This window comes from Gopherus evgoodei, unplaced genomic scaffold, assembly GCF_007399415.2.
Source record: "Gopherus evgoodei ecotype Sinaloan lineage unplaced genomic scaffold, rGopEvg1_v1.p scaffold_47_arrow_ctg1, whole genome shotgun sequence".
NCBI lineage: Eukaryota > Metazoa > Chordata > Testudines > Testudinidae > Gopherus > Gopherus evgoodei.
The window spans coordinates 1,124,189-1,142,748 of NW_022060068.1; the positions used below are offsets into that span (position 1 = coordinate 1,124,189).

Sequence of the window (18,560 nt, forward strand, 5' to 3'; positions counted from 1 at the left end):
AGGGAACCCAGGCGTCCGGGTGACGCGGTACCTGGCCGCGGGGCGCAGCGCGGAACAAGCCCGGAGCAGCAGCATGACGGCACCGGCCGGCGGCCCAGAATGCACTGCGCCACTGGCGGGACGGCCGGGTCGTCACCATGGTGACAGCGAGAGAGCGCGAGCTTCCGGGCCCGAGCCCCGCCCCGTCTTACCCCGCCCCCACCAGAGCCCCGCCCTTCCTCCGACTCACCCCGCCCCTCCTCTGGAGCGACCCAGGCCCGAGCCCCGCCCCCTGTGACCGCCCCTAGGATAGAGCCCCGCCCCCGCCTGAGCCTGCCCCCCCAGGCCCAAGCCCCGCCCCTCCCCAGACTGGCCCCGTCCCAGCCCCTCCCCTCCCCGGAACGATCCCTCCCCCCGCCAGAGCCCCGCCCCCCGCTAGAGCCCCGCCCTCCCCGGACTGGCCCCGCCCCCCGCTAGAGCCCCGCCCCTCCCCGGACTGACCCCATCCCAGCCCCTCCCCTCCCCGGAACGATCCCTCCCCCCGCTAGAACCCCGCCCCTCCCCAGACTGGCCCCGCCCCCTCTAGAGCCCCGCCCCTCCCCGGACTGACCCCGCCCCTCCCCGGACTGGCCCCGCCCCCCGCCAGAGCTCCGCCCCTCCCCGGACTGGCCCCGCCCCTCCCCGGACTGGCCCCGCCCCCCGCCAGAGCCCCGCCCCTCCCCCGACTGGCCCCGCCCCCCGCTAGAGCCCCGCCCTCCCCGGACTGGAGTCAGACTGGCTCCACGGCCCCCAACTCTGCACCCTGGGGATGCAGCTGGCTCCTCGCCCCCAGAGCAGTGGCACCCTGGGCCTCCCTCGGCCAGCTTCCTGCTCCTGGGCCTTGGTGCAGCAGGCGGCGTTGGCCAGCGCCGTGCCCTGTGGGCCTCGGACCCCCAGCCGGCAGGGCTGGCAGAGTCTGGATGTGGGGCTCTGCCCTCCATGGGGGTGCGGGAGGCCACCCCCACACAGGGCTGCCCCCCAGTCGCTGCCGCATCGTGGGAAATGACAAACTACGATTACCAAAACTAAATGCTTTATTGAGGGGCTCCAGAGGGCAGGGAAGCAGCAGCAATGGGGCAAAGGGCTGTGCCCCCACCCCCATGGGCCGAGGAGCCAGGGGCCACTCAGGGGGCAGGGTCAAGCAGGCTCCGTGCCTGCGCCGAGAAGGACTGAGAGCGGATCCGCGAGGCCACCTCCTGCGTGCGGAATGTCAGGCCGAAGATGTCCTCGTGGTAGCGGTTCTGGTCCTGGGGAGAGACCCGCTGTGAGGGAGTGCCGGACAGGGCAGCGAGAGCGTTATTCAGGGAGCCCTGCAAGTCTGGCCTGCCCTCAGTCCCGACCCACACCCCTATCTGAGCCCTGGGGTCCCCTGCCCCCCAGCTCTGCTGGCACGTCTTAGTCCCACCCCTCAGTCTCTATCCTAGCCCTGGGGTCCTCCAGCTCTGCTGGCACCCCTCAGTCCCGACCCACAGCCTCTATCCCAGCCCTGGGGTCCCCCTGCCCCCCAGCTCTGCCGGCACCTCTCAGTCCCACCCCACACCCCCTATCCCAGCCCTGGGGTCCCCCTGCCCCCCAGCTCTGCCGGCACCCCTCAGTCCCACCCCACAGCCCCTATCCCAGCCCTGGGGTCCCCCACCTCTGCCGACACCCCTCAGTCCTGACCCACAGCCCTATCCCAGCCCTGGGGTCCCCTGCTCCCCAACTCTGCCGGCATGCCTCAGTCCAACCCCTCAGCCTCTATCCTAGCCCTGGGGTCCTCCAGCTCTGCCGGCACCCCTCAGTCCCGACCCACAGCCTCTATCCCAGCCCTGGGGTCCCCCTGCCCCCCAGCTCTGCCGGCACCCCTCAGTCCTACCCCACACCCCCTATCCCAGCCCTGGGGTCCCCTGCTCCCCAACTCTGCTGGCATGCCTCAGTCCCACCCCTCAACCTCTATCCTAGCCCTGGGGTCCTCCAGCTCTGCCGGCACCCCTCAGTCCCGACCCACAGCCTCTATCCTAGTCCTGGGGTCCCCCACCTCTGCCGACACCCCTCAGTCCTGACCCACAGCCCTATCCCAGCCCTGGGGTCCCCTGCTCCCCAACTCTGCCGGCATGCCTCAGTCCCACCCCTCAGCCTCTATCCTAGCCCTGGGGTCCTCCAGCTCTGCCGGCACCTCTCAGTCCTGACCCACAGCCTCTATCCTAGCCCTGTGGTCCTCCAGCTCTGCCGGCACCCCTCAGTCCCACCCCACAGCCCCTATCCCAGCCCTGGGGTCCCCCACCTCTGCCGACACCCCTCAGTCCCGACCCACAGCCCTATCCAAGCCCTGGGGTCCCTTGCTCCCCAACTCTGCCGGCATGCCTCAGTCCCACCCCTCAGCCTGTACCCTAGCCCTGGGGTCCTCCAGCTCTGCCGGCACCCCTCAGACCCGACCCAAAGCCTCTATCCTAGCCCTGGGGTCCCCCAGCTCTGCCGGCACCCCTCAGTCCCAACCCACAGCCCCCTGCTAGGCCAGCCCAGGCTCCCCGCGTCCCCATGCCGCCAGCTGGAGCTGCTCCCCCACCCCGTACCCGGAGTTCGCTGATTAAGTCTCCGGCCTCGGCCAGCGTCATGCCTCCCTCCTGGGCCAGGATCTGCTGCACCGTCTGCAGGACACCGGTGGCCATGGTGACATCCCCACAGACATAGAGGTGGCCTCCGCGCTGGCACAGCACCTGGTACACGTCGTCTGCCAGCTGCGTCCGCAGGATGTCCTGCACGTAGGCCTGGGGCAGGATAGAGCATCACTGTCAGCCGTCCTGGCCCACCCCAGCCAGCCCCCTGGATGCAGCCCCCGTTACCTTGGGGACGTCGGGATCCCTGGAGAAGGCTGTCAGCACCCGGCTCAGTGCCCCCTTCTGCTGGGCCTCCAGCGCCTCCTGCTGGTAGAGGTGGTCAAGGCGGGCACAGCGGCAGCCAAATACCAGGATCATCTCGCCCACCCGGAGGCCTGGAGGGCAGGGACAGGGTTAGGGGCAGTGCTGGCCCCCCAGCCCCGGGAACCTTCCCCTGCCCTAGCCCTGCTGAGACCCCTGCTGGACACACCTGGCCCTCCCAGTGCCCCTCGGGAAGGTGCACCAGGACTCCCCAACCAAGATCCCTAGGGACCCCCAGCCCCGCAACCCAGTCCAGGTGTATGGAGGCACGCAACCCCCCAACCCCAGGCCCAGCCCCGAGACTCCCAACCTTCCCATTCCATGAGCCCTAGGGGCCCCTAGACCCCCTGCCCAATCCAGGTCCCCCAGCCCCCACACAGCCCCCCCGGCCGTGCCCCCCAGTCCATCTGACCTTCCGTCTCCATGTCGTGCAGCCGCTGCTGCCAGAACCCCCGGAAGGGGGCGATGCCGGTGCCTGGACCCACCAGGATGCAGGGGGCGCTGGGGTCCTGCGGAAGCCGGAAGGACGGGGCCCTGTGTGGGGAGTGATGGTGTCTGGGGCGTGGCACCGGGTTGGGCACCCAGCTCCGCCCACAGCCAGTGCACTGCAGGGGCATCGGGGCAGGGGCAGGGCCATGGCAACAGAAAGGGGTAATGGGAAGGGGAAGGGTCTCCAGACTAGGGGTGGAGCAGGGCATGCTGGGAGCTGTAGGGCCTGTGGGGTAAACGGGGCTCGGAGGGGAGCAGGGCATGCTGGGAGCTGTAGGGCCTGTGGGGTAAACGGGGCTCGGAGGGGAGGAGGGCATGCTGGGAGCTGTAGGGCCTGTGGGGTAAACGGGGCTCGGAGGGGAGCAGGGCATGCTGGGAGCTGTAGGGCCTGTGGGGTAACGGGGCTCGGAGGGGAGCAGGGCATGCTGGGAGCTGTAGGGCCTGTGGGGTAAACGGGGCTCGGAGGGGAGCAGGGCATGCTGGGAGCTGTAGGGCCTGTGGGGTAAACGGGGCTCGGAGGGGAGCAGGGCATGCTGGGAGCTGTAGGGCCTGTGGGGTAAATGGGGCTCGGAGGGGAGCAGGGCATGCTGGGAGCTGTAGGGCCTGTGGGGTAAACGGGGCTCGGAGGGGAGCAGGGCATGCTGGGAGCTGTAGGGCCTGTGGGGTAAACGGGGCTCGGAGGGGAGCAGGGCATGCTGGGAGCTGTAGGGCCTGTGGGGTAAACGGGGCTCGGAGGGGAGCAGGGCATGCTGGGAGCTGTAGGGCCTGTGGGGTAAACGGGGCTCGGAGGGGAGGAGGGCATGCTGGGAGCTGTAGGGCCTGTGGGGTAAACGGGGCTCGGAGGGGAGCAGGGCATGCTGGGAGCTGTAGGGCCTGTGGGGTAAACGGGGCTCGGAGGGGAGCAGGGCATGCTGGGAGCTGTAGGGCCTGTGGGGTAAACGGGGCTCGGAGGGGAGCAGGGCATGCTGGGAGCTGTAGGGCCTGTGGGGTAAACGGGGCTCGGAGGGGAGGAGGGCATGCTGGGAGCTGTAGGGCCTGTGGGGTAAACGGGGCTCGGAGGGGAGCAGGGCATGCTGGGAGCTGTAGGGCCTGTGGGGTAAACGGGGCTCGGAGGGGAGCAGGGCATGCTGGGAGCTGTAGGGCCGGTGGGGTAAACGGGGCTCGGAGGGGAGCAGGGCATGCTGGGAGCTGTAGGGCCTGTGGGGTAAACGGGGCTCGGAGGGGAGCAGGGCATGCTGGGAGCTGTAGGGCCTGTTGGGTAAACGGGGCTCGGAGGGGAGCAGGGCATGCTGGGAGCTGTAGGGCCTGTGGGGTAAACGGGGCTCGGAGGGGAGCAGGGCATGCTGGGAGCTGTAGGGCCTGTGGGGTAAACGGGGCTCGGAGGGGAGGAGGGCATGCTGGGAGCTGTAGGGCCTGTGGGGTAAACGGGGCTCGGAGGGGAGCAGGGCATGCTGGGAGCTGTAGGGCCTGTGGGGTAAACGGGGCTCGGAGGGGAGGAGGGCATGCTGGGAGCTGTAGGGCCTGTGGGGTAAACGGGGCTCGGAGGGGAGCAGGGCATGCTGGGAGCTGTAGGGCCTGTGGGGTAAACGGGGCTCGGAGGGGAGCAGGGCATGCTGGGAGCTGTAGGGCCTGTGGGGTAAACGGGGCTCGGAGGGGAGCAGGGCATGCTGGGAGCTGTAGGGCCTGTGGGGTAAACGGGGCTCGGAGGGGAGCAGGGCATGCTGGGAGCTGTAGGGCCTGTGGGGTAAACGGGGCTCGGAGGGGAGCAGGGCATGCTGGGAGCTGTAGGGCCTGTGGGGTAAACGGGGCTCGGAGGGGAGCAGGGCATGCTGGGAGCTGTAGGGCCTGTGGGGTAAACGGGGCTCGGAGGGGAGCAGGGCATGCTGGGAGCTGTAGGGCCTGTGGGGTAAACGGGGCTCGGAGGGGAGCAGGGCATGCTGGGAGCTGTAGGGCCTGTGGGGTAAACGGGGCTCGGAGGGGAGCAGGGCATGCTGGGAGCTGTAGGGCCTGTGGGGTAAACGGGGCTCGGAGGGGAGCAGGGCATGCTGGGAGCTGTAGGGCCTGTGGGGTAAACGGGGCTCGGAGGGGAGCAGGGCATGCTGGGAGCTGTAGGGCCTGTGGGGTAAACGGGGCTCGGAGGGGAGCAGGGCATGCTGGGAGCTGTAGGGCCTGTGGGGTAAACGGGGCTCGGAGGGGAGCAGGGCATGCTGGGAGCTGTAGGGCCTGTGGGGTAAACGGGGCTCGGAGGGGAGCAGGGCATGCTGGGAGCTGTAGGGCCTGTGGGGTAAACGGGGCTCGGAGGGGAGCAGGGCATGCTGGGAGCTGTAGGGCCTGTGGGGTAAACGGGGCTCGGAGGGGAGCAGGGCATGCTGGGAGCTGTAGGGCCTGTGGGGTAAACGGGGCTCGGAGGGGAGCAGGGCATGCTGGGAGCTGTAGGGCCTGTGGGGTAAACGGGGTTCTGAGGGGAGCAGGGCATGCTGGGAGCTGTAGGGCCTGTGGGGTAAACGGGGCTCGGAGGGGAGCAGGGCATGCTGGGAGCTGTAGGGCCTGTGGGGTAAATGGGGCTCGGAGGGGAGCAGGGCATGCTGGGAGCTGTAGGGCCTGTGGGGTAAATGGGGCTCGGAGGGGAGCAGGGCATGCTGGGAGCTGTAGGGCCTGTGGGGTAAATGGGGGTCTGAGGGGAGCAGGGCATGCTGGGAGCTGTAGGGCCTGTGGGGTAAATGGGGGTCTGAGGGGAGCAGGGCATGCTGGGAGCTGTAGGGCCTGTGGGGTAAATGGGGCTCGGAGGGGAGCAGGGCATGCTGGGAGCTGTAGTCCCTGTGGGGTAAATGGGGCTCGGAGGGGAGCAGGGCATGCTGGGAGCTGTAGGGCCTGTGGGGTAAATGGGGCTCGGAGGGGAGCAGGGCATGCTGGGAGCTGTAGGGCCTGTGGGGTAAATGGGGCTCGGAGGGGAGCAGGGCATGCTGGGAGCTGTAGTCCCTGTGGGGTAAATGGGGCTCGGAGGGGAGCAGGGCATGCTGGGAGCTGTAGTCCCTGTGGGGTAAATGGGGCTCAGAGAGGAGCAGGGCATGCTGGGAGCTGTAGGGCCTGTGGGGTAAACGGGGCTCGGAGGGGAGCAGGGCATGCTGGGAGCTGTAGGGCCTGGAGGGAGCATGCGGGTGGGGTCCCAGCCTCCATCCAGGCTCTGTGCCCCGGGGCAGGGTCCTGGCCTCCCTTACCCTCTGATGAAGGTGGGCACCATGTTCCCCTCCTGAAGCTGGGCCAGCCAAGTGGAACAGACGCCGAAGTGCAGGGGCCCCCGGCCGTCTGCGGGACACAGGGGAAGAGGGGCAGGGTGCTCAGAAGCCTCATGGGGATGGCACCTGCCCCCGATACCCTCTCTCCTTCCACTCAGTGCCCTCCCATGTCCCCTCAGATACCCTCCCCCATCTCCCCTCATCTCAGGCTCCATCTCCCCGGGGCGGGGGGAAGAGCCGGGCTGCTCACCTCACTGTGGGGTTGCCCTGGCTGTGGGGGTATCACTCACTCTGGCTGTGCGGGGTGTTGCTGACTCTTGCCAGGGTCACCCCCTGGCTGTGTGGGCCTGCTCCCTTGGCTGAGGGGGAAGGCGGTGTAATATTCAAGGCATAACTGTGATGTATTTTCATGTGAGAGATCAGTGAAATGGTTCTGATTTACTGAATGTGATTATCCTAGTTGTGTGATTGTAGCACTTTTGTATCTGAAGTTAGGACTATTGACTCTGTATCTGTTTGAGAAATGTGTTAACACCCGGGGCACGCCCACTGGTAGGCAGAATGCAGTCAATCTAGATCAGTGACTCCAAACAGCCTCTGACTTATGGCTGCTAGAACTACAGGATCATGTGACGAAGTCACCTGGTGCAGGACTCCATCTTGGGATGTCAGTGCTTTTCCACTGACTGGCACGGGAACCAGACTTTGAAACAGGGTTCCGGTCCTATGCAGAAGCTACATAAGGGGAGTGACATAATCGGGGTTGTCACTGACTCCCTGCCCAAAGAGACTCTGGGAAACACCTGAGGTACAAGGACTGAACTGGGGGGCGCTGGACCCAGGTGAGAGGGATTTGTAGCCTGTGCATGGAACACCTGGGGATTCCAAACTGTGAGCAAGTGCAATTTGCCCCCTAAGAATCTGCAGCCTGCCTGTATCATTTCTTAGGGTGAGAATCTGCTACTCATATCCAGTCTATCTAGCATACTAAGCTTAAGAATGGCCATACACGGTCAGACCAAGATCCATGTAGCCCAGTATCCTCTCTGACAGTGGCCAGTGCCAGATGCCCCAGAGGGAATGAACAGAACAGGGAATCATCAAGTGATCCATCCCCTGTGCCCATTCCCAGCTTCTGGCAAACAGAGGCCAGGGACACCATCCCTGCCCATCCTGTCTAATAGCCATTGATGGACCTATCCTCCATGGACTTACCTAGTTCTTTTTTGAACCCTGTTATAGTCTTGGACTTCACAACATCCCCTGGCAAGGAGTTCCATGGGTTGACTGTGCGTTGTGTGAAAAAATACTTCCTTTTGTTTGTTTTAAAACCTGCTGCCCATTAATTTCATTTGGTGGCCCCTAGTTCTTGTGTTATGAGGAGTAAATAACACTTCCCTATTTACTTTCTCCACACCAGTCATGATTTTATAGTCATCTGTTTTCCGAGCTGAAAAGTCCCAGTCTTATTAATCTGTCCTCATGCAGCAGCCATTCCATACCCCTAATCATTTTTGTTGCCCTTTTCTGAACCTTTTCCAATGCCAATATATCTTTTTTGAGATGGGGCGACCACATCCGCACGCAGTATTCAAGGTGTGCACATACCATGGATTTATATAGCGGCAATATGATATTTACTGTCTTATTATCTATCCCTTTCTTAATGCTTCCTAACATTCTGTTCGCTTTTCTGACTGTCTCTGCACATTGGGTGGATGTTTTCAGAGAACTATCCACAATGACTCCAAGATCTTTCTGGAGTGGTAATAGCTAATTTAGACCCCATCATTGTATATGTATAGTTGGGATTGCGTTTTCCAATGTGCATTACTTTGCATTGATCAACATTGAATTTCATCTGCCATTTTGTTGCCCAGTCACCCAGTTTTTGTGTCTGGGTGGAGTCTGCCTGGGATTTAACTATCTTGAGTAGTTTTGTATCATCTGCAAATTTTGCCACCTCACTGTTTACCCCTTTTTCCAGATCCTTTATGAATGTTGAATAGGACTGAGCCCAGTACTGATGCCACAGGGACACCTCTATTTACCTCTCTCCATTCTGAAAACTGACCATTTATTCCTACCCTTTGTTTCCTGTCTTTTAACCAGTTACCAGTCCCTGGGAGAACTTGCCCTCTTATCCCACGACAGCTTTCTTTGCTTAAGAGCCTTTGGTGAGGGACCTGAATGACCCATCCCAGCTGGGGATGTTCCAGAGACTTGATTTGAACCTGCAGTTTACTCCATCACTGCTACAAGCCTGAACCAAGAACTTTGCCATCACTGTATGTAATTGATTCCATGTAACCAATTCTAGCTCTCATCTCTATCTTTTTCCCTTTATGAATAAACCTTTAGATTTTAGATTCTAAAGGATTGGCAACAGCGTGATTTGTGGGTAAGATCTGATGTGTATATTGACCTGGGTCTGGAGCTTGGTCCTTTGGGATCGAGAGAACCTGTTTTCTTTTACTGCGGAATTGGTTTTCATAACCGGTCATCCCCAGGACGAGTGGGACTGGTGGTGATACTGGGAAACTGGAGTGTCTAAGGGAATTGCTTGTGTGACTTGTGATTAGCCAGTGGGGTGGGACCAAAATCCTCTTTGTCTGGCTGGTTTGGTGCCTTACAGGTGGAAAACCACCAGCCTGGGGCTATAACTGCCCTGCTCTAAGCAATTTTTTCTGAATTGATACTCTCAGTTGTGTCCCACCAGAGGCAACTTCGTTACAACTATATCCGCTGGATCCCCCTTGTCCACATGCTTGTTGACCCCCTCAAAGAATTCTAGTAGATTGGTGAGGCTTGATTTCCCTTTACAAAAACCATGTTGGCTCTTGCCCAACAAGTTATGTTCATCTCTTTGTCTGACAATTCTGTTCTTTACTATTGTTTCAACCAATTTGCCCGGTACTCAAGTCAGACTTACTGGTCTGTAATTGCCTGGATCGCCTCTGGAGCCGTTTTTGAAAATTGGCATCACATTAGCTATCCTCCAGTCATCTGGTACAGAAGCTGATTTAAATGATAGGTTACAGATCACAGTTAGTAGTTCTGCAATTTCACATCTGAGTTCCTTCAGAACTCTTGAGTGAATCTCATTTAGTCCAGGTGACTTATTGCTGTTTAATTTATCAATTGGTTCCAAAACCTCCTCTAATGACACCTCAGTCTGGGACAGTCCCTCAGATTTGTCACCTAAAAAGAATGGCTCAGGTTTGGGAATCACCCTCACATCCTCAGCTGTGAAGACTGATGCAAAGAATTAATTTAGTTTTTCTGCAATGGCAATGGCAATGCAATACAATATGATGGGGCCTAATTTAGCTACAACAAGTCAGGAAAAAGATCTTGGAGTCATCGTGGACAGTTCTCTGAAGATGTCCACGCAGTATGCAGCGACAGTCAAAAAAGCAAACAGGATGTTAGGAGTCATTAAAAAGAGGATAGAGAATAAGACAGAGAATATCTTATTGCCCTTATATAAATCCATGGTATGCCCACATCTCGAATACTGTGTACAGATGTGGTCTCCTCATCTCAGAAAAGATATTCTAGCACTAGAAAAGGTTCAGAGAAGGGCAACTAAAATGATTAGGGGTTTGGAGAGGGTCCCATATGAGGAGAGATTAAAGAGGCTAGGAGTTTTCAGCTTGGAAAAAAGGAGACTAAGGGGGGATATGATAGAGGTCTATAAAATCATGAGTGATGTGTAGAAAGTGGATAAGGAAAAGTTATTTACTTGTTCCCATAATGCAAGAACTAGGGGTCACCAAATTAAATTGGTAGGCAGCAGGTTTAGAACAAATACAAGGAAGTTCTTCTTCACGCAGCGCATAGTAAACCTGTGGAACTCCTCACCTGAGGAGGTTGTGAAGGCTGGGACTATAACAATGTTTAAAAGGGAACTGGATAAATGCATGGAGGTTAAGTCCATAAGTGGCTATTAGCCAGGATGGGTAAGGAATGGTGTCCCTAGCCTCTGTTTGTCAGAGGGTGGAGATGGATGGCAGGAGAGAGATCACTTGATCATTCCCTGTTCTGTTCACTCCCTCTGGGGCACCTGGCATTGGCCACTCTCGGTAGACAGGATACTGGGCTAGGTGGACCTTTGGTCTGACCCGGTACGACCGTTCTTATGTTCTTATGGCCTTGTCGTCCTTGAGTGCTCCTTTAGCATCTCAATCATCCAGTGGCCCCACTGGTTGTTTAGCAGGCTTCCTGCTTCTGATGTACTTAAAAAAAATTACTATTACTTTTTGAGTCTTTAACTAGTTATGTTTCAAATTCTTTTTTGGCCTTCCTAATTATATTTCTACACTTCATTTGCCAGTGTTTATGCTCCTTTCTATTTTCCTCAATAGGATTTAACTTCCACTTTTTTAAAAATGCCTTTTTGCTTCTCACAGCTTCTTTTACTTTGTTGTTTAACCATCGTGGCTCTTTTTAGTTCTCTTACAATGTTTTTTAAATTGAGGTATACATTAAAGCTGAGGCTCTATTATGATGTGTTTAAAAAGTTTCCATGCAGCTTGCAGGGATTTCACTTTTGGCGCTGTAACCCTTTAATTTCTGTTTAACAAACCTCATTTTTGTGTAGTTCCCCTTTCTGAAATTAAATGCTAAAGTGTTGGGCTGCTGTGGTGTTTTTCCTGGCACAGGGATGTTACATTTAGTTATACTGTGGTCACTATTACCAAGGGGTCCAGCTACATTCACCTCTTGGACCAGATCCTGTGCTCCACTTAGGATTAAATCAAGAATTGCCTCTCCTCTGGTGGGTTCCAGGACTGGCTGCTCCAAGAAGGAGTCATTTAAGGTGTCAACAAACTTTATCTCTGCATCCTGCCCTGAGGTGACATGTACCCAGTCAATATGAGGATAACTGAAATCCCCCCTTATTGTTATTGAGTTTTTTATTTTAATAGCCTCTCTAGTCTCCCTGAGCATTTCACAGTCACGATCACCATCCTGGTCACGTGGGCGGTAATATATCCCTACCGCTGTATTCTTCTTATTAGAGCATGGAATTACTATCCTAGAGATTCTGTGGTACAGTTTGGTTCATTGACGATTTTTACTTCTTTTGATTCTACGCTTTCATGTGTAGTGCCACCCCCGCACCAGCATGGCCTGTTCTGTGCTTCCGATATATTTTGTATCTTGGTATTACTGTGTCCCATTGATTATCCTTGTTCCACAGGCTTCTGTGTTTTTGTTTGTTTGCTAGGTAACCTGCTTTGATCTCTTTGCTATCCTTTATAATCATTTAAAATCTATCTTTTGTAGTTAATAAACTTTTTTTTGTTTTGTCTAAAACTAGTGTGTAGAAATCATAACTTGGGGCAGAAAGCTGTGTATATTCCTCTCCACACTGACTTTCATGAGCTTACGCTGTACAGATCTCTGGGCAGCGCAAGATGATATAATTGTGGGTTTACACTCAGGAGGTGGGTCCGTGCCTTAGTAACTGGGAGGTGCCTTAGCTGTGCCTTCCCATGCAGGGGCTGGTTAAAGAACCGGTGTCTATATAACTGCAGCCGGGTGTGTCTCTACCTGTATGTGTTCTAGAGCCTGGCACAGGGCTTGGCAGGCTGGGCACAGCAATACAGAGCAAAGGGAGCCAACACTGGTGGGTCAGGGGGCTCAGTAGTACCCCAGTTCCAGGGGACACGCCAGGGGAAGCTGTCACAGGGGGTCGCTCACCCTGGCTGCGGGGGAAAGGGGGGGTCGCTCACCCTGGCTGCGGGGGAAAGGGGGGGTCGCTCACCCTGGCTGCGGGGGAAAGGGGGGGTCGCTCACCCTGGCTGGGGGAAAGGGGGGGTCGCTCACCCTGGCTGCGGGGGAAAGGGGGGGTCGCTCACCCTGGCTGGGGGGTAGGAGGGGTCGCTCACCCTGGCTGCGGGGGAAAGGGGGGGTCGCTCACCCTGGCTGCGGTAGGCCAGCACGGCCACGGTGAGGTGGATCTGGCCGGGGTGGGCGCCGGGCGCGGAGCTGACCGAGTAGTAACGTGGCTGCAGCAGAGGCAGCTGGGTGAGCAGCAGGGAGGCGGGCAACGCCAGCGAGGGGAACTGCTCCAGCACCTGGCCCAGCGTGGGGCACCGGAACCACTTCCACTCCTCGTATTGCTGGGCATCCTGCAACGGCAGCCAGCTGGGACCCACCGAGCCCCCCACAGCCCCTCTCCCGAGCCCCAACCACAGCCAGGCTGGGACCCACCGAGCCCCCCACAGCCCCTCTCCCGAGCCCCACCACAGCCAGGCTGGGACCCACCGAGCCCCCCACAGCCCCTCTCCCGAGCCCCAACCACAGCCAGCTGGGACCCACCGAGCCCCCCACAGCCCCTCTCCCGAGCCCCAACCACAGCCAGGCTGGGACCCACCGAGCCCCCCACAGCTCCTCTCCCGAGCCCCAACCACAGCCGGCTGGAACCCACTGTGCCCCCCACGCTCTCCCTCCCCCGAGCCCCAACCACAGCCAGGCTGGGACCCACCGAGCCCCCCACAGCCCCTCTCCCGAGCCCCACCACAGCCAGGCTGGGACCCACCGAGCCCCCCACAGCCCCTCTCCCGAGCCCCAACCACAGCCAGGCTGGGACCCACCGAACCCCTCACAACCCCTCCCCCGAGCCCCAACCACAGCCAGGCTGGGACCCACCGAGCCCCCCACAGCCCCTCTCCCGAGCCCCACCACAGCCAGGCTGGGACCCACTGAGCCCCCCACAGCCCCTCTCCCGAGCCCCACCACAGCCAGGCTGGGACCCCTGAGCCCCCCATGCTCCCCCTCTCCCGAGCCCCAACCACAGCCGGCTGGAACCCACTGTGCCCCCCACGCTCTCCCTCCCCCGAGCCCCAACCACAGCCAGGCTGGGACCCACCGAGCCCCCCACAGCCCCTCTCCCGAGCCCCACCACAGCTGGCTGGAACCCACTGTGCCCCCCACGCTCTCCCTCCCCCGAGCCCCAACCACAGCCAGGCTGGGACCCCTGAGCCCCCCATGCTCTCCCTTCCCTGACCCCCAACCACAGCTGGCTGGGACCCACCAAGACCCCCACAACCCCTCCCCTGAGCTCCAACCACAGCCAGGCTGGGACCCCTGAGCCCCCCACGCTCTCCCTTCCCTGACCCCCAACCACAGCTGGCTGGGACCCACCGAGCCCCCCACAGCCCCTCGCCCGAGCCCCAACCACCAAGCCCCCCACAGCCCCTCCCTTGCTCGCCCCATCCCCCATGCTGCCTCCCATCTTCCCAACACTACCTCCCCCTGCCCCCAATGACAGGCTCCCCTCAACAATGCTAACCCCATCCCCGGCGCTGGGCTGGGAGCCTGCAGACCCTCCCTCGCCCCCCGTGCTGGGCCTGGCTGGCCCCGTGGCCACCCCCACCCAGCGCATGGCCACTGCCCAGGCTGCTCCCCCAGCGGTGCCCCAGACAGCGCCCCCCGGAGGCCCCTCGCACCTGGCTGAGCCGCTGCAGCTGCTCCTGCTCAGCGGCGTCCTCGGCCAGCGTGGCTAGCAGCTGCAGGAGCTGGGGGCTGGGCGGGGTGGTGATGTCCAGGAAGAAAGTGAGGGCCTGGCGCAGGGTGCAGGGCGGCAGGCGGCCGAGGGGCACCCCGCTGGCTTTGGGGCTGGCACGCCCGCCTGCAGAGAGACCGGGGAAGGGGGGAATGTCTGCCCTGTGACACAGTGAACGTAGTCTGGGATAGGACTTCTAGCCATGCCTCAGTTTCCCTCTTTTCTTTGTGTGGCTACCCCCTAGGTTCTCAGCAGGAGGGGTGTGCACAGCCTCCCGCAGGCCCCAGCCAGGAGCACGGAGCGAGATGGGGCACATGGGCCGGAGACCCTGTCCCAGAGTGTGGAGGTCACAGGGCTGCCATAGGGAACTGGGGGTCCCTGGTCCTGGCCTGCTAAGGGGTCACTCCCAAGGGCTGTGACAGGCTGGGCACAGACCAGACCTGGGGGGTCCATGTGTCATAAACAGATAGCTAAGGGTTAATGTCTCTTTCACCTGAAACACCTGACCAGAAAACCAATCAGGAAACCGGATTTTTTCAACTTTGGGTGGAGGGAAGTGTGTCTCTGAGTCTTTTGTCTGCCTGCCTGCTTCTCTGAGCTTTGGAGAAGTACTTTCTACTTTCTAGTCTTCTGTTTCTAAGAGTAAGGACAAAGAGATCAGATAGTAAGTTCTATGGTTTCTTTTCTTTGGTATTTGCATGAATATAAGTGCTGAAGTGCTTTGATTTGTATTCTTTTTGAATAAGGCTGTTTATTCAATATTCTTTTAAGCAATTGACCCTGTGTTGTATCATCTTAATACAGAGAGCGCATTTGTATGTATTTTTCTTTCTTTTTATATAAAGCTTTCTTTTAAGACCTGTTGGAGTTTTTCTTTACTTCAGGGAAATTGAGTCTGTACTCACCAGGGAATTGGTGGGAGGAAGAAATCAGGGGAAAGCTGTGTGTTGGATTGCTAGCCTGATTTTGCATTTCCTCTGGGTGAAGAGGAAAGTGCTTTTGTTCCAGGATTGGGAACGGAGAGGGGGACTTACTCTGCGTAGTTTCACAGAGCTTGTGTCTGTGTATCTCTCCAGGAGCACCTGGAGGGGGGAAGGGAATCAGGATTATCTCCCTTTGTTGTGAGACTCAAGGGATTTGGGTCTTGTGGTCCCCAGGGAAGGTTTTTCAGGGGGACCAGAGTGCCCCAAAACACTCTAATTTTTTGGGTGGTGGCAGCAGTACCAGGTCCAAGCTGGTAACTAAGCTTGGAGGTTTTCATGCTAACCCCCAAATTTTGGACGCTAAGGTCCAGAATCTGGGAATAAGGTTATGATATGGTGTGCAGCGTTGTGGGATAGATACAATCCAGAAGCCAGTAGGAATATTATATTTTTCTTTTCTCTGCTAGGGGCTTTTTAGCAGAGAGAAACAGTTTGGTTTTAAAAGGGAACCAGAGAGAATTTTTTTTTCTGCTCTCTAGCAGTTTGTGGTTTGCATGTTAAGCGAGAAGCCATTACCAAACTGTTAAGGGTCTTTTGTCATGCAATAGCCCTCCCATTAGGTGGCAAGTACCAGCACTTATATGCATGCAAATTAAGTGGTTTTTCTGGTTTCCCTTCATTGAACATTAGCTAGAGAGAGAAAGGGAAAAAAGCACTGTTGCTAGGCAGACTCCAGGAGGGAACAGAGCCTGCAGTTCAAAAGAGAAACACCGGAGGGCACCCCAACACAAGAAAACAGGAACCATGTCTACCAGGACAAAAATGGAGGCCGAAGACCAATTCAAAGAAGCTGAACACAGGCGAGAGATGGAAAAACACAAACAGGAACTAGAAATAAAACAAAAAGAGATGGAGATAAAAGAAAAGGAAGAAAGCCTCAAACTGGCAGCCTTCCAAAGAGAACAGGCAGCCCAAGAGGCAGCACACAAAAGAAAACTAGAAGAAGAAGAGGTGGCCCACCGCCGAGAAATGGAAAAGCACCAAAAAGAAATGGAAAAACACCAAAAAGAAATGGAAAAACAACAAAAAGAAATGGAAAAACAACAAAAAGAGAATGAAGAGAAGGAAAAACAGAGAAAACATGAACTGGAGATGGCAAAAGCTGGGCTGCATGTGCCAGCCAACCCTAACAACCCGGCGCAAATTATTGCTCCACAGCACAGGAAATTTCCCACCTACAAGGCAGGTGATGACACCGAGGCCTTCTTGGAAAATTTTGAAAGAGCCTGTCTTGGGTACAGCATCCCCGAAGACCAGTACATGGTAGAATTAAGGCCACACCTCAGTGGACCTTTAGCAGAGGTGGCAGCTGAAATGCCCAAGCCGCAAATGAATGACTATAAACTTTTTCAAACCAAGGCCAGATACAGGATGGGGATAACCCCAGATCATGCCCGTCGGCGCTTCAGAACCCAAAAGTGGAAACCAGAGGTGTCATTTCCCAAACACGCCTACTACATTGCAAAAAACTATGAGGCCTGGTTAACAGGAAACAACATTCAAACCTTGGAAGAAGTGAACCTCCTCATACAAATGGAGCAGTTCTTGGATGGTGTTCCTGAAGACATCACACGGTACATACAAGATAGAAATCCCAAAACTATCGCTGAGGCGGGGGAGATTGGAGCCAAATGGATGGAACTGGCAGAAAGCAAAAAAGCTACTGTCAAGGGGAACGATTACCACAGGGGGCACACAGACCATAAACCCTACAACCGAGGACAGCCAAAGACCCCACATACCACCCAAGTAAAGCCACAGATATCCTACCCTTCAACCTCACCAGTCTCCAGTAACTCACCTCGGCCCAGTGACCCATCAGATGGAAGATGCTTTAAGTGTAATGAACTGGGACATATCAAGGCCAACTGTCCCAAGAACACCATGCGAGTGCAATTCATTACACCTCCATCACACCAAAGATCCCCAGGCCCAGATGCCTCTCAAATACCCTTGGAGCGAAGGGAAAATTTGAGAGTGGGCGGAAAGAAGGTTACTGCGTGGAGAGACACGGGGGCACAAGTGTCAGCTATCCACCAATCCTTCGTTGACCCCAAATTCATCAACCCAAAGGCCAAAGTTACAATTTACCCCTTCATGTCACAAGCTGTAGACTTGCCTACAGCTCAACTGCCTGTCCAGTACAAAGGCTGGTCAGGAATGTGGACTTTTGCAGTCTATGACAATTATCCTATCCCCATGTTACTGGAAGAAGACTTGGCCAACCAGGTGAGGCGGGCCAAGAGAGTGGGAATGGTTACACGTAGCCAAACCAGGCAAGCTTCCAGACCCATTCCTGTTCCTGAGCTGTCCACAGAGGCCCCGTCTGTGTTACCAGAAACCCAGACAGAGGTAGTGGACCCGGATTCCATGCCTACCACTGAAACAGCCACAGCATCTCCAGTCCCAGGCCCGGAACTGGAACAGCAACCAGCACCAGCAAGTGCAACCACATCTTCAAACTCAACGCCAGAGGGCGCCAGCAAGCCAGAACTGGCAGAAGCAAAAGACAGCCATACCCAAAAGGCTCAGCCAGAGCCTGAAATACCCTCAGGTGCACCAGCGGAGAGCGGTTCACCAGCAACGAAAACAACCCCATCACCTACATCGCTTCCAGAGGGACCAAGCCCAAGTCCACAGTCTGAGGAAGAACTGGTGACCCCAGCCTCAAGGGAACAGTTCCAGGCTGAGCAGGAAGCAGATGACAGCCTTCAGAAAGCTTGGGCGGCGGCACGAAGCACCCCACCGCCTCTCAGCTCTTCTAATCGATCCCGGTTTGTTATAGACCAAGGACTTTTATACAAGAAGATTCTTTCTGGTGGACACCGGGAAGAATGGCAGCCGCAAAAACAGTTGGTGGTTCCAACTAAGTACCGGGGGAAGCTCTTAAGCTTAGCCCATGATCATCCCAGTGGCCATGCTGGGGTGAACAGAACCAAGGACCGGTTGGGGAAGTCCTTCCACTGGGAGGGGATGGGCAAGGACGTTGCCAAGTATGTCCGGTCTTGTGAGGTATGCCAAAGAGTGGGAAAGCCTCAAGACCAGGTCAAGGCCCCTCTCCAGCCACTCCCCATAATTGAGGTCCCATTTCAGCGAGTAGCTGTGGATATTCTGGGCCCTTTCCCAAAAAAGACGCCCAGAGGAAAGCAGTACGTACTGACTTTAGTGGACTTTGCTACCCGATGGCCAGAAGCAGTAGCTCTAGGCAACACCAGGGCTAACACTGTGTGCCTGGCCCTAACAGACATCTTTGCCAGGGTAGGTTGGCCCTCTGACATCCTTACAGATTCAGGGTCTAATTTCCTGGCAGGGACCATGGAAAAACTGTGGGAAACTCATGGGGTGAATCACTTGGTTGCCACCCCGTACCACCATCAAACCAATGGCCTGGTGGAAAGGTTCAATGGAACTTTGGGGGCCA

General features: G+C 57.5%; 1 protein-coding gene across 4 annotated transcripts in view; it reads right to left on the minus strand.

Annotated features, from left to right (window-relative positions):
• Positions 1-1,034: 1,034 nt before the first annotated feature.
• NOS3 (nitric oxide synthase 3) overlaps positions 1,035-18,560 on the minus strand; it is a 105,097-nt gene continuing 87,571 nt past the window's right edge. Inside the window, exons 20-26 of one of the 4 annotated variants that reach the window (XM_030546588.1) lie at positions 14,101-14,282; positions 12,570-12,780; positions 6,623-6,710; positions 3,328-3,449; positions 2,841-2,989; positions 2,571-2,765; positions 1,035-1,265 (exon numbers count right to left, since the gene is read on the minus strand). In XM_030546588.1, coding sequence (XP_030402448.1) covers positions 1,143-1,265; positions 2,571-2,765; positions 2,841-2,989; positions 3,328-3,449; positions 6,623-6,710; positions 12,570-12,780; positions 14,101-14,282 — 1,070 coding nt within the window. In that variant the 3' untranslated portion in view covers positions 1,035-1,142. Of the gene's footprint in view, positions 1,281-2,570; positions 2,766-2,840; positions 2,990-3,327; positions 3,450-6,622; positions 6,711-12,569; positions 12,781-14,100; positions 14,318-18,560 lie in introns of those variants that run through there. The other 3 variants (XM_030546587.1, XM_030546589.1, XR_003998260.1) reach the window with 3 other exon arrangements.